Raw genomic sequence first — 24,671 nt, forward strand, 5'->3', positions numbered from 1 at the left:
TGTTGTTTAGTCACTAAGTTGTGTCTGACTCTTTGCAACCCCATGGACTATAGCCCGCCAGGCTCCTCTGTCCATGGGATTCTCCAGGCAAGAATACTGGAGTACATTGCCATTTCCTTCTTCAGGGGATCATCTGACCCAGGGATTGAACCCACGCCTCCTACATTGGCTGGCAAGTTCTTAACCACTGAGCCACCACCTTAGGCAGGTCATTAAACCTCTGCGCTCTAGTTTCCTTGTAAATAAAATGAACACATTGTCACTACTCCACAAGGTTGCTGGGAAAATTCAAACAGCTGATAGAGCCCATTCAGCACAAGAGGTGTCTGGTAACTCTTGTTCCCTTTCCCCCTTCACTTGAAAATTTTGTGGTTCATCCCTCATCCTCCCCAACTCTCTCCCCAGCAGAGAGAGGGGCGGGGGCCAAGGAGCTCAGGCTGTACCCTGACCTGGTTGATTCCTCCAGTAGGCACTCCAGGAAGCCAGAGGAGGCTTGCCTGCCTCCTGCTCTTGCCTCATCTACAGGAACACTCAGCCTATGGGAGACGATGGTTTCCTCTGCTTCTAAGTACCAGTCCCTGAGCAGGAAACTGGGGTGTGAGCCTGAACAAGCCCGCCCCTCCCCCACAGACTAGCGGGGGAGACGGACATGTAAACAGAACATGCGGTAGGACGCTGGAAGAACCAGACAGGAGGCCACAAAGGCATCCTTGGCAAGGCGATCTGGGGCTAAGAGCACAGGGGTTACATAAAGCTCAGGTGTCTCAGCTGACGGTAAGGTTATCTCAGGCAAGTTGTTGGGTGGGCTCTTTTGTCTTGGCCTCAGTTTCTTTATCTAGACGGGGCTTCCTGTGTGGATATGCAGGAGACGCTGCTTGTAAACTAAAATGATTAGGAACACGTGTGGTACCTATCTGCCTGTGTAGAGATGGAGACATCAGTGGCATCCTTGCTGAAACTTGGAGAGGGGTTTTTGGTCATCTCGCCTTTTTTAAAAAAAGTTTTTTTTTTCTCTTTTATGTTTATTTGTATATTTATTTTTGGTTGTGCTGAGTCTTTGTTGCTCTGAATGGAATTTCTCTAGTTGCAGTGATTGGGGGCTACTCTTTGTTACGGCGTGTGGGCTTCCCATTGTGGTAGCTTCTCTTGCTGCAGAGGACAGGCTCTAGGCGCGGGGGCTTCAGTAGTTGCAGCTTGTGGGCTCAGTAGTTGCAGCTTGTGGGCTCGGTAGCTGTGTCGCAAGGGCTTAGTTGCCCCACAGCATGTGGGATCTTCCAGGACCAGGAATTGAAGCTGTGTCCCCCATATGGCAAGGCAGATTCTTAACCACTGGACCACCAGGGAAGCCCCCATATCTCCTTTGACAGATGAAAAGCACACTTGTAGAGACCATCGGAGCTCTTGCTAGAACTGGAAGCTTCCAGCCTGGCCCTCCCCTCTTGAAGCTCCAGACTGTGATGTCAGAGAGATGGTTCCTGCTCCCCGTGACCGTCAACCTTCTGGGGCTGGGTCCAGAGCCAAAGGTGAGACGAGTCTTTACTGTGGTTGGAGCTTCCACAAGAGGAATCCAGAGCCCAGCTCTGGTGGGTGGAGCCATGTGGCATCCATGGAACCTGTGAGAATTTTCCAGGGAAGCTGCTGCCGGTGCCTGGAGATGCCTGGCAAAGGCGGCTGTGTGCATTTCATTGGGTTTCTAGCCAGCTGCCAGCTGACTCTCCTGGCTGCCCACCTCCAACACCCAGCAACAGAAATGGCTTGCCAGGAGATCCAGCTAGTAGAAAGATATTGGTAGCACACACACGTATGTGTAGCTATAAAAAAAATTCCACTGGGAAAACAAACAAATTCTCTAAAAACCCAATGATGTTGAATTTCAATTTAGGTGACTTTCTTAGAAAGTAGAACTAAGTGGAACTGGTGGAACTAAGTTGTGGATATTTTTTTCCCTCTCTAGTCAAGACAATGAAGAGGAAGGAAACTAGCAGGTATTGAGTTTCAGCTTAAATCTGTTCTCACAATGACCCCATGAAGTTTGTATTATTCCCATTTTACAGATGAGGAAATGTGTTCAGTCACTTCTGGGGTGATTCAGTTGAGATCCGAGGTCCTGGGTCTGGCTGAATAATGTAACATCGAACTGGCGTATGCATGATTCCCATTTGTTCTGAGAAGTCAGGGCAAACCTTGCCACCCCCATTTAGAGCTGGGGAAACGGAGACTGGGAAAGATTCAAGTAACCTGCCAAGGTTCTCACAGTCAGCAAGTGCCTCCACCAAAACTAGAGCCTGAATCTTCCTTCTCGTGGTTCATGCATCCATTGAACCATTCAGCGGGCATTAATTGAAGAACTGAGTAAATGCCATGTGGTAGCTGGTTCTTATTTAGATGATGAGGCTTCCTGAAGGCTTCCCCTGGCTCCCCACCCTTCTGGGTGAGAGAGCATCCCTAAACTGCATTCCATTCCTGATTTCTTTTTTCTGTTTTTAAGTTTTGTAGGAGTATAGTTGCTTTACAATGTTGAGTTCATTTCTGCTGTACAGCAAAGTGAATCAGCCATATGTATATGTGTGTACCTGTATCTCCTCTTTTTTGGATTTCCTTCCCATTTAGGTCACCTCCATTCCTGATTTCTTTTCGCATTTCCCCCTCCACCTCTCTCTTAAGTCTTGCTTTCCTTCACAGTCTCCCTGCCCTTCCCTGACCACCCCCCAACCCTAGTAGCCCCGTCCCAGTTGAGCCCCTCTGCTCCATACTCTGCATGGCTCCCTCCTTCTGTGACTTAACCGTAGCACCGCCAGAGGCAGGGGACTGGCCTCTCTACTCCCCCAGCCCTGGGGTCTCGTAGGGCCTCAGCACCCCAGCTCCCCAGCCTCCACCTCCCCCTAGCCCTTCCCAGACTCTCTCCTTGGTCTCCTCAGATTGGCCAGTGGCATGTGGCAGACGGGCTCAGCATGGACAGCCGCCTGTACGCCTCCAACATCTCTGACAGCCTCTTCAACACCACCCTGGTCGTCACCACCATCCTGGTAAGCGGGGGCCCCCAGGTCTTCCCAGCTGCTGCTCCCCGGGGTGCCTCCTCCTTCTTGCAGCCTCCCCAGGAACAGAAGATGGGAGCTCTAATCACAGCACCGAGGCCAATTTATGACAGTGTAATTAAACTCAAGTTGCTGCTTCATATGGAAATGATATCTGATGAGTTCCAAGGCAGCCGGGGAAGCGGGATGGGGTGGCGAGACAGCAGTTTGTGGATGTCTCTAATGGGGGCACCCCAACAACCGGGGCATCTGTGCAGGCCAAGGGCAGGGCACCCTAAGACACAGGTGGGAGAAGTCCACCAGGATGGCCCCTACTCTTTCACGGCAGCCTGCTTTGCTTGGTGCCTACATGTACAAATTGCACACCTGCCAGTGGACACCTGAACCCAGTGGGTTTTTATGGCCTGTGATTTCTTCATTTCCAAACGATCAAAGGAACGTTCTCAATCTACAGAGAAAGGGACCATCTGCCTTTTTTATTTGATTCAATTCTCTTCGATGATTACCCAGCCCTTCCCGCTGTGTGTCAGGCACTGTGTTCATGCCTGGGGACACCAAGATGAGTAAGACTCAGTCTCTGTCCTCAAAGAGGCTGTAATTTAGTAGATGGCACGACTCAAGTGCATTGATGGCCAAAGTCGTTTTCTTCTCCCCTCCCGCCACCTCCAATGACATTATGTTTTTAAAGATTTGTCAATTAAACCAACTGCATGTTTTAAGTAATAATGAGTTTTCCCCCTTCCTCCACCTCCTTTTAACTAATCAAAAGCCTACTTCCCTGTCTGGCCCAGCATCTTATCAGCAAGAGATAACCAGCGTGGCTGCACTGATGTAATTTCAGCTCCAAACAGACCCAACTATTAGTTAGTCTGTTCAGCCTTATCGTTGCTAACCGTGCAAAGTCTGGAAATGTGTCCGTTAAGAAAAGAACCTTCTTTTGAAAGATTAGGCTTTCAAGATAATGAAAAAGAGTTCAGGGACTTCCATCACTACGTTCATAAACTCCAGGGGCCCAGGAGCCCTGGACTGGAATAACTGATCTACTGTGAGCAGAGCAGGAAAAAAGCCAGGAAATAGGCTCATGTCTAGCACTGTGGGGTTTGAAGGAGAGAGAGGTCCCATCCCACTGGGGAGGTCAGCAAAGCCTTCCAAGAAGAGGGACCATGAGGATGGGCCTCAAAAGTCAGTGAGAGATAAGGAAGGAAAAGTGGATGAAGGAGAGCCTTTTCGGGCACTCAGGAAACGCAGGAAAGGGCAGGTTGCTAGGACACGGGCATAGGTAGAGAGGAAAGGCCTGAGGCTGGAAAAGTGGAGTGGGTCCACAATGCTTAGGGACTTGAATGCCGGCTCATGGGCTTTCCCTTCAGGTGGTACGAGACAGGGGTCACTGAGTATTTCCACTCATTCACTGAGTATTTGTGGGGCATGCCTGTGTGCTGGGCACAGTTCTGGGTGCTAGGGTATAGACAGAGCTAGGGAAGGGGAGTGGGGTGCTGGCCTCACTGAGAAGGGCAGATCTGAGCAGAGACCTGATGGGGGTGAGGTGACACGTGGCGGTCTGGGAGGAACATTCCAGGCAAAGGGAATAGTCACAGCAAAGGATGGAGAGGCAATCCCAGCTCACAGAGTTTTTGCCACCCCCTCTTCTCAGCTCAACCTTAGCTTATCCAAAGCAATGTGCAAATGTCAGCAGGATGAGGGGGTGATGGTGTCACTTAGACTCCCAGATCTGGGCATGCCTAGCTGAGCTGGGGCCACACTGAGCAACAGTCCTGGCTGAGGTGGACAGCACACAGCAAGATTGCTGGGACATTTTCCGCCTCTGAAGGACTTCCTGAGTCCGCGCCCTGGTGCCCATCCTCAAACACATGTCCCAGTCTCCAGTGACCATTTGAGAGAGATCCTTGGCAAATGGTCATCCTGAATGATTTATCCCTTAAAACTGAGCACACAGCCCTGTTGTGTCCTGCTCCTGACAGGGTGCAGTTGGGACTTGTGATTTATTGGTTAACACCAGCTAATACACAGAATTGTTGTTGTTGTTTAGTCGCTGAGTTGTATCCAACTCTTTGTGATCCCATGGACTATGGCCTGCCAGGCTCCTCTGTCCATGGGGACTCCCCAGGCAAGAATACTGGAGTGGGTTGCCAGGCCTTCCTCCAGGGACATACGCCGAATTAGCTGCAGCAAATACCCCACCTTGTGTCAGAACCCGGGTTAAGCTTTTTGCCCGCATCACTATCTTCCGTTCTCCCAACGCCCCTGCCAGGATGGGGCCCCAGGCCAGCACTCAGCCCCCACACTTTCCAAAATGCCTGTGACTCCTTCGTCTAACATTGGCCGTGTGTTTATTCACTCTAAATATGCCAGTGAATTTTAAATTAACTTAAGAGTGTTCAGGGAGAAGAATTTTGTGAAACTCCTTGGGGTCATTAAAGATACCCTAGGAGGTTGTCTTCCAATCCAGACATGGAAACTCCCCAGCTATGCTCTGTCGGTGAGGCCATTTCAGCACTTTTCACCCACACAATCTGCGGGTGCTGAACACTGGAGCCAGGTGGGGACACCAGGAGGAGTCAGTCCCAGGCCCACGTACATTCTACCTGGCAGCCAGCAGGTATAGGAAGATGGAGGAGGCGTGTGTGGGACCCTGGCTGGGAGCTCAGTAGGAATGCTGAAATGTGGATGGGCGACAGAGGAGGCAATGGGACCCCAAGAATGGTGTTGCAGGTTAAACAGGTTAAACAGTGTTGGAGGTGAAACCCAAGGACAGGTTAAACAGAAAGACAAAGAGCCCTTGAGCCAAGGACGGCTTGTATGGAAGGCGGGGAGCCTGGCTGCGTCTCACTGACAGGACAGTGCACTAGATCATGAACCAGAATCACATCACCTTCAACTCGGAGGTCCCTCCCCCTGGCACGGAACCTCCTACCTGCCCCTCTTCCACTTCATCACACCCACAAGACTGCTCTCGCCCTTCCTCCCCTCCTGACCTCTGGTCTGCCTGGTTCCCCATCTTCCCCAGCCCAGAGGCCTCTTCCAGCCTGAGCTCAGCAAACCAGCACTTCAGCACTTCCCTCTCTTGGCTTCTAGAATTGTCTCCAATGTGATGTCCAGCCATCTCACCTCCTGCCTGTCTCCAGGTCCACCTCTCCTTGCAAGTCCTGCTCGCAGCTGCCCCTCTGCATTCAGCCTCTTGACTCAGCTGGACCCGGGCAACCCCAGGCTCCTCTCTGTCACCCCCATCGTATTCCCTGAGCAAACCTCTCCAGGCACCCAGCCTTCCCTCCTGCCCCCAGCACGACTCTGGTGCGGTTTTCACCTCTGCCCTCCTCCTCTCCTCTCTGAACCCACATCTGTGCTTTCCACCCTACCTCCAGGTCCACTTCCCAGACTCAAGTTCGCCTTCACCCTGGCTCTCCTGTGACCTTGCTGCCCTGACTCACACTTCTCTTTCTTCCTTCTCTATCTTGCCTTTTCTAGGGATTCCTCCCTTTCCACCTGCACATATACTCTGGTCCCTCCCATCCTAAGACCACCTCACCTACACCCTGCTGCCCTTGGACTACCCTCCAGTTTAGGGGATCATCCATCAAGGGGTCAGTGGTCGCCATTGCTGGTAGAGGAGAACTGAAGTCTGGAGAGAGATGTGACTGGGAGCAGTTGGGTTGAGAAGCACTCTGCAGGCTACCTCTTTTCTCCTAACCTCCCAACAACCCCAGCCCTCCCCTGTGCACCTCTCATTCATGCCCATCCCTGCCCATCACCTCCCCCCAACACCCCCAACCTGCCTTCGAATATCTCCAGTGACACGTGACCCAGTTGCCCTTTCACAGCCCTGCTTCCTCTCTGGATGGGAATACCTGTCTTCTTCTGCTTGAAACCCCTGCCTCTTTGACCTTCATGACCACATTTTCTTGATTTTCAGCTTTTCTGGCTGCTTCTTCTTTGTCCTGCTCTGTGGCTGCTCTTCATTCACCAACCCCACCCTCCACCCCCAATCAGGTCTTATCCCTCTGCTGTCCTTCCCCCTCCATGGTCTCCCATATCCTGCAGCTTCAGCCATCACCTCTATCCAGAGGCCGCCCCATCTGTGCCCCCGATCCCACCCTCACTCCGTATTGCAACATTCAGTCGCATGTTTGCTCCTGAATCATCTACCAGCACCTCAAATTCAACATATTCCAAAACCTCTTCCTGTTCAAACTGTCCACGGCCATGATGACACTGTCCTGAGTCTCCTGCTCAGGCTCCAAGGGTCTGAGGATCCTCCCTCTGTGCCCCACACCCATCCGGCATCCACCTGACCCTCTCTGTGTCTTATCCAGCTCTGAGGCCCACCTGAGCCAAAGCACAGCTCAGGAATCAGCATCCCTTAACAGGAGAGGGTCTGTCCTCACTCCCAGACCTTCTCTCTCTCTCTCGCTTTCTCATTCTTCACTCACATCCTTGAGTCTCGAAAACTCTGAGTGCTTCCCTACTATATATGTGTGATGTACCTCGCTCTGGCATCCAAGGCCCGTGCTGACCCTAATTCATCTTTCTAAATTTATCCTCCCATCCTACCTACAAGCCAGGCTTCCACTCAAGGGAGCCTCCATCATCTGCTGAATGGGATGAGCTTCATCTCACTGGGGATTATGTCCTTGAGCCTGCCTTTCCCCTGCCCATGCAGCCCTCTATCCACACCACTTCTATCTGTCAGTGTTCTGTCATCCTCCAGAGCCCAGCTTGCATCCCACCTCCTCCATGGAATCTTCCTGGACATTTCACCTGAGAGACCCAACACCCACGGCTGGACCCATTCTGCCTTGGGTTGCAGTCATACAGTGCATTTAAGAACTTCACCTGTTGTGTCATCAGCATCCTTGCCTCTCATAATGCCCTGAGATCAGTCTGTGTGGAATAAACAAAAGGAAAGGGGGGGAAATGACGGAATGAAATAGGAGATGGGGTCAGATCTACCTTAAACAAGATAGAGGGGCTTCCACTGGACCCTCTGTGCAGTGAGACCCTTGCGTGTTCCTGCTAAGGGAAGTGCCTTGAAGTCGGGAAAGGGAGGTAACTGCCACCTCCAAAGTGTCCCGTTACCCAAGCCACTTCCCTCCTCCACCCCATCTTCTCCCCAACCTCCTGTGTCCCTGGTCCCCTCATCACATGTGGCTGAGACGCCAGGGCTAAGATGAGAATGACAGCTGCCCAGTTTTGCTGCAGGAAAACCCATATTTAATGCTGAAGGGGAACCACCAGGAAATGGAAGGCAATGACCGCTACGAGGGCTTCTGTGTGGACATGCTCAAGGAGCTGGCAGAGATCCTCCGGTTCAACTACAAGATCCGTCTGGTCGGAGACGGCGTGTACGGCGTGCCCGAGGCCAATGGCACCTGGACGGGCATGGTCGGGGAGCTGATCGCTCGGGTAAGGAAAGAACAGGTGGTTTGGATCTGGGGGTGGGCTGGGGAGGGTGATAGAAAGACAGAAGTTTGTGCTTTATGCTTATGAACCCTCTGTTTATTCAGTCAATCGGTCATGCTCTTTTCATTTATTTGTCCATTCATTGCATGAATCTTCCCTGAGCTGGCACTGAGCCAGGCACTGGTGGTATATATACATTGGTATTGGTCATTGGTGAATAAGGTCACCATGATCCTTGCCCTGTGGCTCTTCTGGTCCCAGTCTAGCACCTGTAATGGCTAAGGAATAGAGGCTTCGACCAATAAATACGGCTTAGAGATTGGATTCACTTCTTGGATAATTCAGGTGCTTTTTGTTGTTCTGATTTTTTTTTAATTATTTATTTTTTGGCTTCGCTGGGTCTTCATTGCTGCACAAGGGCCTTCTCTAGTTGCAACAGACAGGGGCTACTCTCTAATTGCCATGCACAGGCTTCTCATTGTGGTGCCTTCTCTTGTCGTGGAGCACCAGCTCTCGGATGCACAGGCTCAGTGGTTGTGGCACACAGGCTTAGTTGCCCTGTGGCATGTGGGATCTAGGGTTTCCCAGGTGGCGCTAGTGGTAAAGATTCCACCTGCCAATGCAGAAGTGAGAACCGCAGGTTTGATCCCTGGGTCGGAAAGATCCCCTGGAGGAGTGCATGGCAACGCACTCCAGCATTCTTGCCTGGAGAATCCCATGGAAGAAAGAACCTGGTGGGCTATAGTCCAAAGAGTCACAAAGAGTCAGACACAACTGAAGTGACTTAGCACACACACATGTGGGATCTAGTTCCTGAAGCAAGGATCAAACCCATGTCCCCTGCATTGGCAGGCAGACTCTCAACCACTGGACCACCAGGGGAGTTCCCGTTTTGATGATTTTTTTGATTATCAGTACCCCTGGCAGAGCTTGGACAGGCCCTGGGAGTGTAGAACACCCTACATCAGCTGACTTTGATGCTTGAGAAGGGCTGTCAAAGAGATATGGTTAAATAACAAAGGAAAAGAGTCCGACTGTCAGAGGCATTGGTCACAGTTATGGCTATTTTGTTACTTCTTGTATTATTTTCTGCTGTCCTTAGTGTGCCTTTACAGACCAGGGCCAAGGTGCACTTGGTAGGGCTGTAAATTTTCAGGGTGAATGTGGAGACTTGATTAAAATGTAGGTGAGCATCCTAGAATGTCAGTCATCATTCTGATGGAGCAAGACTGTAGAAAGTTCTTCCAGGGACAGAGCACTTGTTTTCTTGGCACAAACTACTAACATCTGTAAAAATTAAGTTGTTATTAGTTCACTGTCTGTATTTCCATAACTGAGTGTTTCTCGTCAGGGTAGGTGATCGGCACCCAGTGCAGAGATCACAGACCTAGGTTCTTAGAGTAACTTTGAACCAACACATCCCTCTCTGTGCTCTCCAAGCGCAGAAGGAGCCCCTACAGCCTCCCAGACAGTGCCAATGTGTAGGGGGCTTTACATACATTATCTCTAATCCTCTCAGCACTTACCTTTTATTAATAGTTCATTGTTATCCTCATTTTACAAATGTGCCACCTAAACTGAGAGAGCTTGAATGATTTGTCTGAAGGCACACCATCAGGGTAAGAGAGGGTTAGGGTTTGAACCCAGATGCGTCTAACTCCAGAATCCCACCATAGCACACGACCTCAGCTGGATGGAGATGTTACCAAGGAAGGTCCGCATAAGCCCAGGCCCTTCCTTTTCATCCTCCTTCCCTTTCACCTTTGCTTGCTTTTTTATTTCCTTCTTTCCTCTCATCTCTTTATCTGTTAAATTAACATGATTGTAATCCTATATATATGGGCTTTCCAGGTGGCTCACTGGTAAAGAATCGCCTGCCAATGCAGGAGACATGGGTTCGATCCCTGGGTCAGGAAGATCTCCTGGAGAAGGGAATGGCAACCCACTCCAGTATTCTTGCCTGGAAAATCTCATGGACAGAGGAGCCTGGCAGGCTACAGTCCATGGGGTCACAAAGAGTCACACATGACTGAGTGACTAAACATGCATGCCACCTTTTATATGTGCCGAACTTGGGATAAAAGATACATTTTTAAATCCCAGTCTTCAAGGATAAAAATGTTAGTTAGGGTATTAAATAAGCAATCCTTAGCAATGCATGATGGAAAGTTCTATATAGACAAAAGCATGTGGCAGGTATTTAAGGGCTGAGGTGGGATGGTGGTTAGGAGTTTTCCTGACAGCGTTTGCAGTGACTAAGTGGGGCCAGCAGCAAGACTTGTTCAGTGAGACTGTGAATTGTCCAGTTCCTAGAGTCCAGGAGGGAGGCCTTGCTGCAGAGTGAGGCTTGCAATCAGTGGAAGACCGTAGAAGGCCCAAGGGGCCCTGGGAGCCTCTCACAGGGACAGGCTGGGGACGAAGCCTTCTGCCATCTTTGAGGCTCAAACCCCTAGCCGATGATGCCCATATGTCCCAGGAAAAGGACGTTTGGCTCTTCTCTTAGTTCCCAAACCCCTCCCAAGGCAGTCTTATTGTTTAGAAACCCCCAGTCAAGATGCCCCTCTAGCGGTTAAACCTCAGAAAAGTGAACTGCCCATCCTTCTCCTCCTGTCTTACTCATGTACTCAGTGACCTTGAGCCCGTTTCTTCAGCTCCCTTGGACTGCCTTGTGACTTGTAGGGTGACTTCAGGGATGTCAGAGTCAGTGCACAGCCATCCCCTTATCAGCCCCTTAATGAGCTGTGACGTGGACTGGCAGGAAGAGGACAGGATCCGGGACTCAAGGACATACAGCTTCATACTGAATGGTTTGGGCAATCAGACGGGGATCTTAAAATTCACCCCAGATCAGCTTTCAAGTCAAAACACTGCTGCTTTGGTCTCATCAAGACATGGCTGGGTAGTATTAATTAATTAAGGAATTAACCCATTCTTTCAATACATATGCTGGCCCTGATCTCTCCCAGGTTCAGTGCTTGATATGTCTGCCCTGATGTCCCCTAGGATCACAACAGTCCTAAGGCCGCATCCCCGCTGTGTGACCCCTTCCCCAAGTTGCACAGATCAGAGGTTATGACAGCAAAGCCTTGGGGCTGGCTAGTCAGTGTCCCAGACAGAAGAGACCTCAGAGGTCATCTCACCTAAATCTGTCACTTATATACAGATGAGGAAACGCAGGCTCAAGGAGGTTAAGTAACCTGCCAAAGATCACACAGCTGGTAAGTTTAGAGTCAGCATTTAAGCCCTGGTCCAGCTGACTTGGGGCTTCCCTGATGGCTCAGACGGTAAAGAGTCTGCCTGCAATGCAGGAGATCTGGATTCAATCCCTGGGTCAGGAAAATCTCCTGGAGGAGAGCATGACCACCCGCTTCACTATTCTTGGCTGTAGAATCCCCATGGACAGAGAAGTCTGGCGGGGTACAGTCGATGGGGTCCCAAAGAGTCATACACAACTGAGTGAGCTGACTTCAGTGCTCATGGTCTGAGAGTAGGAATCTTGATGTTAAACCTAATTTCAGTTCACTTACTTACTTGCTGTGTGTCCTTGGGCAACTTTTTTTATCCTTCCCACCCCATCCCCCAAGGCTTCAGTGTTTATCCAGAAAGAATTTTTGTAAGGATTTAAAATAACACACACATGAGCATGCCCACACCCACAGAAAGTTTGACTTACAGTAATCTCTTTATTTAGATCATTTGAGGAATGCGGTAGCCTCCTGGATGCAGAGTGATGCAGCGTAGTCATCTCCTGGTCATCTCCACTGGGTGTTCTAGAGCCTCAGTCTTTCATATCCATAGTCACCTGCTTACCTAAGACTGTGGGGCTTGCAGTCATGGCGTGTTAGTTATGAAAGAGCATTCAAACATATTTTCTTCTTACTTTTGAAAATCATCAGAGTATGTCTTTCGGTGTAAATCCTGTTAAAAGTAGGAGTGTGGTTTGAGTGAAAACAAGTGGCTTCACATCAACTGGGCAGATGGCTGGCCCCTCACCCCCAGGGCCGTGTCTGGGTAGGAGAAAAGCGCAGTGTGTCTGTTTGGGAGCCTCTTGGGCCTGAATTCATTTTGCCCCCCGTCGAACCCTTCACATACTGAGTCCACATTAGTGATGGTGTGTTTTGGTGGAGGTGTGCTTGGCAGAGAGGAGGAGATGGACTAAAGCTTGAAGAAGAAGATGTCCTCGGAACAGTCTCAACATCCTCCTGTGTCACCCCAGTATATTTATTTAAAGTGAATTTTTCATTGAAATTGTTCGAGGTATTCAGATACAGAGTTGAATGAGACAGACACTAGGTCACTCTTTGATGGAGGACCAGTTGGGTAAAAGCAGAACGAGAAAGGCTAGGATGGGGAGGTAGAGAGGCTGGTGAGAGGACTGGAGGAGGACCTCTTGACTCTGCTTTTGATGTGTAGGAAGGACACCTGCAGGAGATGATGTTTGACTTGAATCTTTAAGGACCAGGAGGAGTCGGCCAGGGAGAGCAGGGATGTGAAGAGAGAAGATCAAGCCAGGAGGGAGAGAACCAGGCAGAGTCCAAGGCCTGGAGACAGGGAGGGGCATGGTAGTTTCCATTTTAGGATACTGACTACAGCTGGAACAGAGCATGGTGGGAAGTGAGCCTAGGAAGTGGGCAGTGGCCTTCTACAGTGTGAAACATGGATGGGTGAGGGATGGGAAAGGCCTGGAGGCAGGGGAACCAGGGAGAAGATTGAATTGTTGCAAGAGGTGATGAGAACCAAAAGTAACTTAGGAGTCAGAAGAAGCCTTCAAAAGCTGTCTTTAAAGATAACAGTTTTTCTGTAAGATAGAATGGCTCAGGGGTAAAGAATCCTCCTTCCGATGCAGGAGACAGGAATTCCATCCCTCACTTGGGAAGAATCCCCCAAAAAAGGAAATGGCAACCCACACCAGTATTCTTGCCTGGAGAATCCCATGGACCGAGGAGCCTGGAGGGCTATAGTCCATGGGGTCATAAAAGAGTCAGACAGACTTAACGCCAAAACAATAAATACAATCTTTATAAAATATATGTGTTTTAAAAAACAACAAAAAAATTACTTGTAATTCCACCAGCCAGTAATATCCGTGGTTAGCATTTCAATATGATCCCTTCTGATTTCTTAATGAGTATGTACTTACACAAGTTTTTTTCTTAAATGAAATCATAGTATGATTCTGTTTGGTAACTTGTGGAAGCTCTTTAACAGATGCGTTGTCAGGACTCGGGGACTGAATGGAGGTGGCTCATGGGAGGGGACAAGAGTAGAATGAATGACGCCGAGGTTTCTGATGTGGACGCTGACGTGGAGTCTGGGTGGATGGTGGTGCCAGTCTTTGAGGTGGAAAACCCAGGAGAAAAACAGGTCTGGGCATCAAAAGAGACACAGATAAATAGAACAGTGTTATGGACTCTATGGGAGAGGGTGAGGGCGGGATGATATGGGAGAATGGCATTGAAGCATGTAAATTATCATATGTGAAACGAATCGCCAGTTCAGGCTCAACGCATGATACAGGGTGCTCGGGGCTGGAGCACCGGGATGACCCGGAGGGATGGGATGGGGAGGGAGGTGGGAGGGGGGTTCTGGAAGGGGAACACATGTACACCCATGGTGGATTCATGTCAATGTATGGCAAAACAAATACAATATTGTAAAGTTAAAAAATAGAAAATAAACGAATTAAAAAAAAACAGGTCTGGGAAGAAAGAGGGGGATGATTTCCGCTTTGGAAATGGTGGCTGTGAAAAGCCTTTTGGACACGTAGGTAGAGATGCTCAGCAGCGAGTTGGTTAGAGTGGGCTCTGCGGCTCCAGGTGTAGGTCCTGGGGTGGTTGGTGAGCTGTAGGTGGTTTGAAGCTGTGAGGAGGGACGGAACCCTCCGGGAGAAAATCACACATTCAAGAGGGAGGTGAGGGAGGAGAGCCTGTGAAGGCTGCTGAGAGAGGCGGGTAAAGATGCTTCCCACCTCTTGAAAGGAAGCACAAAACAGCCTTCCATCAGATTTAGAATGCAGAAGCCACAGACAAGAGTGGTTTCAGTGGGTGGCTGGATTGAAATCACACTGCAATGGTTGAATCATTGTGGAATACTCTTTACAGAAGCTTTGCTCTTGTGGGAAAGTGAGATAAAGGGTTGTAGCTAGAAGGAGCTGTGGAGCTGAAAGGTTGGCTGTTGTTTAAAACGAAATCGCTTCTGGAAGCGGCTGCTGAGAGTTGAGAGCGTGTGCGTCTCTTAGGCATTGGGGAGAGGCAGGGACAGTCATGTGGCTGGAGCGGAGTCCTGGTGGGGATCACGGTGGGCAGGACAGAGGGTGGGGGAACGGCGCATTCGTGAAGGGGTTTGGGGTCCTCACCGAGACACGGACAGGTCACTGGGAAGCAGTGCAGTCAGGAGTGTGTCTGTCCTGGCTGTTGTACTAGTCACCCCCCCACACACACACGTATGCATTGATTTCATGTTTGAAACTGTTTTCACAGCACTGACTCTTTATCCTCCATAATGGTTCTGTGAAGTGGATCTATGGGTGAACACCCTGCGGCTTAGAAATACAAATGGTTCACCCCCGGTCCCACAGACAGCAGATGGGCACCTGAGTCCTCATGGCCTCTCCTGATGGACTTATACCCTCATCTCCCTCCAGCTGTGAATGGTGCTCTCTTCTGAGAGGTCTTTCTAGGCAGAGCCTGTGGAGGATGCCCAGAACTTGGTACCCACGTCTGACTCTGGCCCGTAAAGGGGCTGAACTTTATTTGTAAAGTGAGTGGATGACCTCTCTGACCCCTTCTCCTCTCCCCCAGTTGTGTGTGAAGCTTTCTTGTGGGTTCAGCCCTGAGCACTGGTATCCTGAAAGGAGAGAGATTGCATTTCACATCCTAGGGGCCCAGCTTGGGAAAGAGTAAAGCACATTCAGGAAGGGACAGAGAGCCCCCCCCAAGCTTCAAAGCCCAGAACCAAGTCCCCTGTTGGCAGTCAACGCCAGGTTGGCAGAACAGCCCATTTAGGTTCAAAGAGAAAGGGGCTTTAGAAGGCTTAGATTCAAGGCTCATAAGCTTTGGACATCAAATAGCTCTTACCAATGACATTTTGATGAATTAAGTGTAGATGAAGCTGAAATGCCTCATTCCATTTCCCCTCCTGGGCCCCTAGGAGAAAAGATTGTGGAGAGGGTTTGCCGGAGACCTGGTCGGGTGAGCTGTCTGTGGCCTCGATCCACTGGGAAAGTTGTTGAGAGACATTTTGCTGAACTAAAAAAAAAAAGGTGTAACTAGTCCCCTGGGATTCCTTTTCACCCTGAAGCCAGAGACTATTTTAACTGAAAATAGGTCATGGAATTCTATTCTTTAAAATCAAGATACTGATCCAGGGGCTAAAACTGAATGCTCGACTCTTTTCCCATGTGACGCCCAGGTTCAAGGGGGGGAGTTTCTCTTCCTCTTAAAGCCTGGTCCCTGCATTTACTCAGATAGGAGGAGGTGGGGTCCTATGAGAATTCAGCAAGTCATTCATTCATTCGTTCATTCATCAAAGTGCCCACTCTCTGACAAGCACTATTTGGATGGGAGGAATTGCTGGTAAGGAGCTCAGGACCTACTCAAAGAGACAAGTGAACCACGAATTCCAGTACCGTGTGATACATGTTCTATTAATAATATTAACAGTGCTGACAAAGGTCCATATCATCAAAGCTATGGTTTTTCCAGTGGTCATGTATAGATGTGAGAGTTGGACCATAGGAAGGCTGAGTGCTGAATAATTGATGCTTTTGAATTGTGGTGCTGGAAAAGATGCTGGAGAGTCCCTTGGACAGCCAGGAGATTAAACCAGTCAATCCTAAGGAAATCAACCCCGTATATTCGTTGGAAGGACTGATGCTGAAGCTGAAGCTCCAATACTTTGGCCACCTGATGCAAAGAGCCAACTCATTGGAAAAGACCCTGAGGCTGGGAAAGATTGAAGGCAGGAGGAGAAGGGGGTGACAGAGTATGAGATGGTTGGATGGCATCATCGACTCAATGGATGTGAGTCTGAGCAAACTTCAGGAGATAGTGAAGGACAGGGAAGCCTGGTGTGCTGCAGTCCATGGGGTTGCAAAGAGTTACACATGACTTAGTGACTGAACAGCAACAACAATGATGAAGGTAAAAATGACCAACATTTATTAAGTGTTTCCTGTGGACCAGGCACTGTTTTACACACTTGACTCGTTTGTCTTCATGATAACCAGATATTCCAGGTGAGGAAACTGAGTCACGAAGCAGATAACGTGGGTCACATGGGTAGTGAGCGACAGTGGTAGGGCTGGTGGAAGCACGAACCAGGTATGTACAGGTATGAGCGGGGAAGGACTCATCCAGGAATGGACCACGGAACAGAGTGTTGAGGATGGAGGAGCATCATCTCAATAGAAAAGAATATTCTAGGTGCAGAAAATACTGAGATTATGCCAGGCAGTGCAAATGGTTCTGTGTGGCTGTCATCAAGTATGGCAGGGAGTGGAGGAGGGTAGAGCTATAGGCAGGGGCCAGTGGTGACAGGATTTATATGTTTGTATATTTAAACTATATAGTTAGAAAGCATCACTTAGAAAGCATCACTATGAACAAAGCTAGTGGAGGTGATGGAATTCCACTTGAGCTATTTCAAATCCTCAAAGGTGATGCTGTGAAAGTGCTGCACTCGATATGCCAGCAAATTTGGAAAACTCAGCAGTGGCCACAGGACTGGAAAAGGTCAGTTTTCGTTCCAATCCCAAAGAAAGGCAATGCCAAAGAATGCTCAAACTACCGCACAATTGCACTCATCTCACATGCTAGTAAAGTAATGCTCAAAATTCTCCAAGCCAGGCTTCAGCAATACGTGAACCGTGAACTTCCAGATGTTCAAGCTGGTTTTAGAAAAGGCAGAGGAACCAGAGATCAAATTGCCATTATCCGCTGGATCATCAAAAAAGCAAGAGAGTTCCAAGAAAACATCTATTTCTGCTTTATTGACTATGCCAAAGCCTTTGACTGTGTGGATCACAATAAACTGTGGAAAATTCTGAAAGAGATGGGAATACCAGACCATCTGACCTGTCTCTTGAGATACCTGTATGCAGGTCAGGAAGCAACAGTTAGAACTGGACATGGAACAACAGACTGGTTCCAAATAGGAAAAGGAGTCCGTCAAGGCTGTATATTGTCACCCTGCTTATTTAACTTCTATGCAGAGTACATCATGAGAAACGCTGGGCTGGAAGAAACACAAGCTGGAATCAAGATTGCCGGGAGAAATATCAATAACCTCAGATATGTGGATGACACCACCCTTATGGCAGAGAGTGAAGAAGAACTAAAGAGCCTCTTGATGAAGGTGAAGGAGGAGAGTGAAAAAGTTGGCTTAAAGCTCAACGTTCAGAAAACTAAGATCATGGCATCTGGTCCCATCACTGCATGGGAAATAGATGGGGAAACAGTGGAAACAGTGTCAGACTTTATTTTTTTGGGCTCCAGAATCACTGCTGATGGTGACTGCAGCCATGAAATTAAAAGACGCTTACTCCTTGGAAGGAAGGTTATGGCCAACCTAGATAGCATATTTAAAAGCAGAGACATTACTTTGCCAACAAAAGTCCATCTAGTCAAGGCTATGGTTTTTCCAGTGGTCATGTATGGATGTGAGAGTTGGACGGTGAAGAAAGCTGAGTGCCGCAGAATTGATGCTTTTGAACTGTGGTGTTGGAGAAGACTCTTGAGAGTCCCTTGGACTGCAACGAGATCCAATCGATGCATCCTAAAAGAGATCAATCCTGGGTGTTCATTGGAAGGTCTGATGTTGAAGCTGAAACTCCAATACTTTGGCCACCTCATGTGAAGGGTTGACTCATTGGAAAACACCCTAATGCTGGGTAGGATTGGGGGCGGGAGGAGAAGGGGACGACAGAGGATGAGGTGGTTGGATGGCATCACCAACTCGATGAACATGGGTTTGGGTAGACTCCGGGAGTTGGTGATGGACAGGGAGGCCTGGCGTGCTGCAATTCATGGGGTCGCAGAGAGTTGGACACGACTGAGCGACTGAACTGAACTGATATTTAAACTATGTCCAGAGGGCTAATGGGGAGCTTTTGAAGAGAGAGGTGGTTGGTTTGTTTTATTCCAGGAAGGGAGGAGTGCTGTAATTGGCTTTGGTCCTGGACAGTTAGTCTGGGAGGCGAGAGGGGGATGGATTGGATGTGGGAAGACCAGATTCAGTTATGCTTATCAGAGAGCGGTCCAGTGATGCAGGGGGCGGGATGGGGCCCGGATGAAAGCAGGGGCAGTGAAGGTGGCCAGGAGAAAACAGTGACAGTGTGGGGTCTCAGAATTTAATTCTAGGACCTACTGAGTGGGGGAGCTCCCCTTTCATGGAGACTTTTAAGCAGGTCGTCCTGCCTCTCAGAAAAAGAGGGAAGGCTGTCTGACTCTGGGCAAGGTCCTTCCTGGAATGGCTTCTTGCGGCATGTGTGTCAAGCAGTGGTTCCTGCATACAACCCCCAAGATGCAGGAAGGGAGGAAATCCATCTTGTTTGGTTCATTATCCACAGGCTGTTGTCCTTGAGAATAAAAGGGCCAGAGCCCTGGGCTGCTTCCTGGACCACAACCGCCTTCGCTCTCCACCTCTCATCTGACCCTCCCTTACAACTGTCTGTCTCATCCGGAGTCCTCAAAGTTGCCTTTCTGTGATGCGAGTCCTTTCACCCACCTGATAAAAAGCCAGTAAAAGCAGTTTTGAAACTGCAGGCGCTGTACCTTTCTTCTGAGATGTCTGTCTCAGCTGCCGCCCATGCAGCTGGGTGCAGCTGTCTGTCTCTGTGACTGCTGTCCTCTCTCCACATTTATGGCTGGGGTGCACATCTCCCAGAAGACTGCAGCTGGGCCTCTGGACCTGCAGCCTGCAATGAACATGAGCCCCAGACAATACCCTACCTGGCCGTCACCGGCTTTCGGCTGAGGGCTCTGTCGTGGGCCTTCAGATTTTTTCCTCTTGCTCTCCATGGCTCTGTAGAGAATTAGAATGGGGGGAGTGGTCATCTGATGAAGGCACTGTGTCCTTATTCAAAGCTGAGCCCCCAGGAGGGAGAGGAGGACGATGACAGCTGCTGACTAGGGCAGCCACTATGTAGGAGCTCGGCAGATGCTATTTCATTTAATCTGTGCATGGTCTGAGAGGGATTACTGCTCCATTTTACAGATGAAATGGAGGCTCAGAGAGTCCGCAATGAACCCAAGTGCAGACTCACAGCAAGCAGCCAGAGCCCAGATTCGTACACTATTCAGACCCCTGTCTTGTGCATGTCTTACTGCACCACCAGGGACGCATGAGAATGGAGCGTGATTTTGGTACAGCGTTCCTGTCCTCTGAGTCTGCTTACTAGGAGAATGGAGAGGAAGGACTAAACTGGACCAGAAGAATGGCAAAAAAAGAGGAGGTGCTCCGTGGCCAGATTGAAAGGGACACATGGATGGTATTTACATCCTCAACCGCATTATCTGGGAAGTGGGTGTTATAACTACTTCCCTTTTATGGACTAAGAACACACAGCCCCAGAGAGGCCAGCACCTAAAAGCACTAGGATTTGAAACCAGGTCTCTTTCCTGCAGGAGCTCTCCCACTGGAAAGGCAGACAGATGGCAGAAGTTATTTTAACACCAAGTTGTATGGAATAAAGCTCTGTTATAGATATAAACTACATCGTATTCAACTGACAAAGTAGGAGGCAGAAATGACTCCTCACTGGGGACTGCTGGGATGGATTCTTAGTGGCAGTGAGACTGGCAGCTCCTTGCGGGCAAGCACAGTATCTCATTCCTCTTGATATCCACGTGCACCTAACACAGTGCCTGGGACACAGGAAAGTGGATCAGAAAGTTCCTTTGGGTCATGCAGAGCAAGGCACCAGGTGATAAGCATTCCCTCAATAAACTTGGGGAGTTCATTCCGTAGCAGATTCTCTATCAGGCTTGGAGAACTGGGCCATGAGTTGATTAATCAATCAGCAGATAGTAATTTAACACAGGGAGTCAGTTACTGTGCCGGAGGTTTGGGGGGAAGGATAGGTGAGATTTGGTTCTGTCTTTGAGAGCTCACAGGTGAGGTGACATGGAGGTGGGCAGAATGCAGGCATGTGAAAGAAGCTGTGTGCTCCAGGGTGGGCAGAAGAGAGGTGAGTAGATTGCTAAGGGAGCCCTAAGCAGGGCAGGACCAGGGAGTGACATTGTACGCCAGCTGTGAGGGTGCACAGCTTAAATGCTCATCTCCCAAGAAGCAGTGTCACGATGGTTCCCTCTCTGGGATCATGGAACATGAGGCCCAGAGAATCAGCCACAGATCCAGGAAGAGAGAGCAGAGCTTTCCCTGGCTGTCCTGAGACTCTGGGAGGGTTCTTTCTACTGAAGAAGCTGCTATGGATGGGAATCCCAGGGGCTTTGGAGTTCAGTTATGTTCGCAGCTACCCCAGTAGCTCCAGACTGGGAACGCCTCCAAAGCCCATGGGTGTCTAGAAGCGGCCAGGGAAATTTGTCAGAACGCTCCCTTCTTGGGAATTATTTCCGCCTTCCCAGCCGAGTACCAGCTGTTTAGGGGAGTGAGGGTCTGCAGAGTAAGTGAAAGTGGATTAATTAAGGCATCTTAAAGCCTTCTGAGAGATTGGCTTGCTGTGACACAGAAGAGCCAGGCAGTAGGGAATTGATTTGGGGCAGGAGTGGGGAAGGAAGCTGCAAAAAGTGGTATCTTAATATCTCCTAAGAATCCTGTAGTCCTGATTGCCCGCCTCACATGGCAGAGGTGAGGTGTCATCTATGGGCTCGACCATGCACCAGGCTGTAGTCTGAGGTCAGGGGTGCTTTGAAGAGGTCCAGTTGGACATGAAGACACTTAACCTCTGTCTTGTTCACCAAGTGAAAGGAAGATCGCTCAGTTGTGTCCAACTCTTCGAGACCCCATGGACTATACAGTCCATGCAATTCTCCAGGCCAAAATACTGGAGTGGGTAGCCTCTCCCTTCTCCAGGGGATCTTCCCAACCCAGGGATCGAACCCAGGTCTCCTGCATTGCAGGCGGATTCTTTACCAGCTGAGCCACAAGGGAAGCCCCTTGTTCCCCAAAGTCCCCGGTGATTCAGCTGCTGATTTTTCTCCAAAGCCTGAGCCTCTGATGTTACTAACCCTGGGTCTTGTACCTCCCTTCTCTCTAGGAGTTAAGGGTACTCTTCCTGAATCTGGGGCCAGGGCCCTACTCACCCTACTTAAGTGCTTCCCATCCTCAGGCACTATTACCTGCCCCTACAGGCATTGATTCAACACTGGTTGTGACTTCAGGTTAAATAAGACCCAGTTTTTACTTTCACTAGCTTCACATTCTACCTTCACAGAGCCTCCAGGGATGGTTGTGCAAGTTGTATATTGTACAAGGGGTGGGTGGGGACTGAAACCCAGCCTCACGCAGCTCACCAAGCATGTGCTCTGGTATAAGCCTCTATCCACCTGTAAAGTTTCTTCCTGCAAAGACATCTTTAGTTTGCCAAGTCATGTGCCCACTAAGTTTGCTAGGAGGATCAATTTTTATAATTTGTACAATGGCCCCCAACTATAATAGGAATGAGGCCCAGTGCATAAAAATGATGAGACCACAGCGTGAGATATATGCAAAATGGAATCATATGCAAAATTCTATGGGAATACAGGAAAAAAAGAAATTATTCAGCTCCAGGAAGCCAGGCAAGACTTTAGAGCCGCAATAATGATAATAATAGCTATTGTTTATTGAGGAGCTACTACCTGCCAAGCATTTCTTATGCATCATTTCCTCTCAGACAACAGTCTTCCAAATGAATGTTATTATTCACAGTTTATAGTGAGGATGCTGAGGTTAGCTCCAGCTTAACAGAGAGACTAACTCAGCTAACAAGTTGGTTGATTCTGGAATTCAAAGCCAAGCCTGACATCAAAGTCCATGGTCATTCTAACACACTGTGATGCCTCTAAGGGAAGTAATAGTCAAGTTGGACCTTAATGGATAAGTAGGAGTTTGACAAGAGCCGAGGAGGAAAGAGTTACGGGCAGAGGGAACTGTGTGAGCAAAGACATGGAGTTTGAAATCTGTGACAGGTGTAAGGAACACAAATAGAGCAATGTGGCTACATCATAGGTTGAAGAGAGATCGGGGCTTGAGGGCTTGAGGTGATGCTGGAGAGAACGTGTGGGACAGGTCGTGAATATCACTGTAAGGAGTTTGGACAATATTTGAAAGCTAGTAGGTAGTTGCTAGGGGTTTCCCATGTGGCTCAGTGGTAAAGAATCCTCTTGCCAAGCAGGAGACATCGCTTCAATCTCTGGGTCCGAAAGGTCCCCTGGAGAAGGAAATGACAACCCACACCAGTATTCTTGCCTGGGAAGTCCCATGGACAGAGGAGCCTGGCCAGCTACAGTCCATGAAGTCACTAAGAGTCACACACAACTTAGTGACTGAGTGCGTGCACACACACACACAGGGAGTTGCTGGAGTCTCTTCAAGGGAGGCAGTGATGTGATTAGATCTTTTGTCTGGAAATAGATTCTAGAGCAGTGGTTCTCAAATGTGGTCCTTGAACCAGCAGCATCAGCATTACCTAGGACTTGTCAGAAACCCAAATTCTGGGGTCCCATCCAGACCTGCTGAATCAGACAGTCTGGAATAGGGCCCAGGAGCATGCATTTTCATAGGCCCTCCAGGTGGTTGTAATGCACGATCAAGTTCAAGGACCCCAGGTGCCCTTGGCATCCACTCAACTGGACAGATGGAGTGGGGAGGAACTAGGAGCAATAAGACCAGTGCAGAAACTACTGAATAATTCCAGCAAAGACTTGAGTGATGACAGCAGCGGTCAGATCCAAGTGGTAGTAATGGATTACATGGGCGTTTCAGAGGTAGGATGGATGGGGCTTGGTTATTGAATGGAGAGACAGCAGAGAGGAGGGACGGGGAGACTCTGGCTGCCTCCTGGTCTCGGTTTTAAATGACAAGTGCCTGGTGAAGTCATGAACTGAGAAACAGTCTCTGGAAAAAACAAGCTGCTTTAGATGGCAGAGATGAGGAGTAGATGACATGGGTCTGAAGTACAGGCAGAACTTGGAGGTAGAGAAATATAGTGTGGGGGAAAGATGGGTGAGGGAGGCCAGCAAGAGGGCAGAGCTGGGCCTGAGCTCCGTTTGAGGGTCGTCAGAGGCAGGAGATAGTGAAATGGGGGGAGCTGAGCGTGCTCATCCATCCTCCACCCCTCTCCCCATGCCGCAGCCCCCACCCCGGGTGCTTGGACAAGCCAGCCAGTGTTTCTGATCCACCCCACTCCGCATCTTCATCCTCAAAATGGAGACAGTAGCATCCACCCTGGGGTTATTATCAGAAATCAATCGAACTGAATGTCCTCAGTATCCCTGGCATGCAGTGACTCTCAGACAAGGTCAGACCTTTGCTCTCCTTCCCTGCTGTCTGTTACCCGCCTCTCCCATAAGACTCTGCTTGCACTTCCTCTCTGGACCTAAAGCCTCGGTCCCTCCTCCATCCATCCCCAAACACATGGGTCCACAGGCCTGCCTTTCTGAGAGGTGTGCTCTTCCAGGGCTGGGTCCTTCCCTGTCCCAGGCTGGCCTGGGTTAATTGGGTTAATTTCTCCTTGCCACACCTGTCTGGAGACCACAAAAGCCTAACCGATCAACACAAAACTGAAGTACCATGTGTCTGGTCATACTCCTGTGGTGTGAGCTCTGGCTGCCTTCTAAAGGTTATCTGCGTCAGTGGGAACCTGCCGCGGTTCTGACCCCCTCTCCTTGCCCTCTTGTCTGGGGAGAGCAGACACAAGGAGCAGAAATTCCCTCCAGAGGGATGGTCTCTGGATCATCTCTTGCGAGAGACATAGCCTCTGTTAGGTGACAAGGTGGTGGCATTGGTGGCAAGTTCACATGTCGTCTTGATCTTAGGAAAGCAATACCTTGAGTTGGAAATCTAGGTGTGTCCCTGAGCTTTAAGCTGGTGCCCAGTCTCCCTGAGCCAACATTTGCTCCCTTGTTCAGTGAGCAAAAACATTTCCTCCATGTTCTACCTTCATCAAGCGAGGAGTAACTAAAGAGCCTCTTGATGAGAGTGAAAAAGGAGAGTGAAAAAGCTGACTTAAAACTCAGCATTCAAAAAGCTAAGGTCATGGCATCCAGTCCCATCACTTTA

General features: G+C 49.4%; 1 protein-coding gene across 5 annotated transcripts in view; it reads left to right on the forward strand.

The window, feature by feature from the left end:
* GRIK4 (glutamate ionotropic receptor kainate type subunit 4) overlaps positions 1–24,671 on the forward strand; it is a 492,838-nt gene that overhangs the window by 400,089 nt on the left and 68,078 nt on the right. For all 5 annotated transcript variants that reach the window (XM_081541612.1, XM_081541613.1, XM_081541610.1 and 2 more), the window contains 2 exons: positions 2,919–3,026; positions 8,250–8,453. In XM_081541612.1, coding sequence (XP_081397738.1) covers positions 2,919–3,026; positions 8,250–8,453 — 312 coding nt within the window. The remainder of the gene's footprint in view (positions 1–2,918; positions 3,027–8,249; positions 8,454–24,671) is intronic.

The sequence above is a fragment of the Giraffa tippelskirchi genome, chromosome 11 (genome assembly GCF_054371585.1).
Source record: "Giraffa tippelskirchi isolate mGirTip1 chromosome 11, T2T-mGirTip1v1.2.pri, whole genome shotgun sequence".
Classification (NCBI taxonomy): domain Eukaryota; kingdom Metazoa; phylum Chordata; class Mammalia; order Artiodactyla; family Giraffidae; genus Giraffa; species Giraffa tippelskirchi.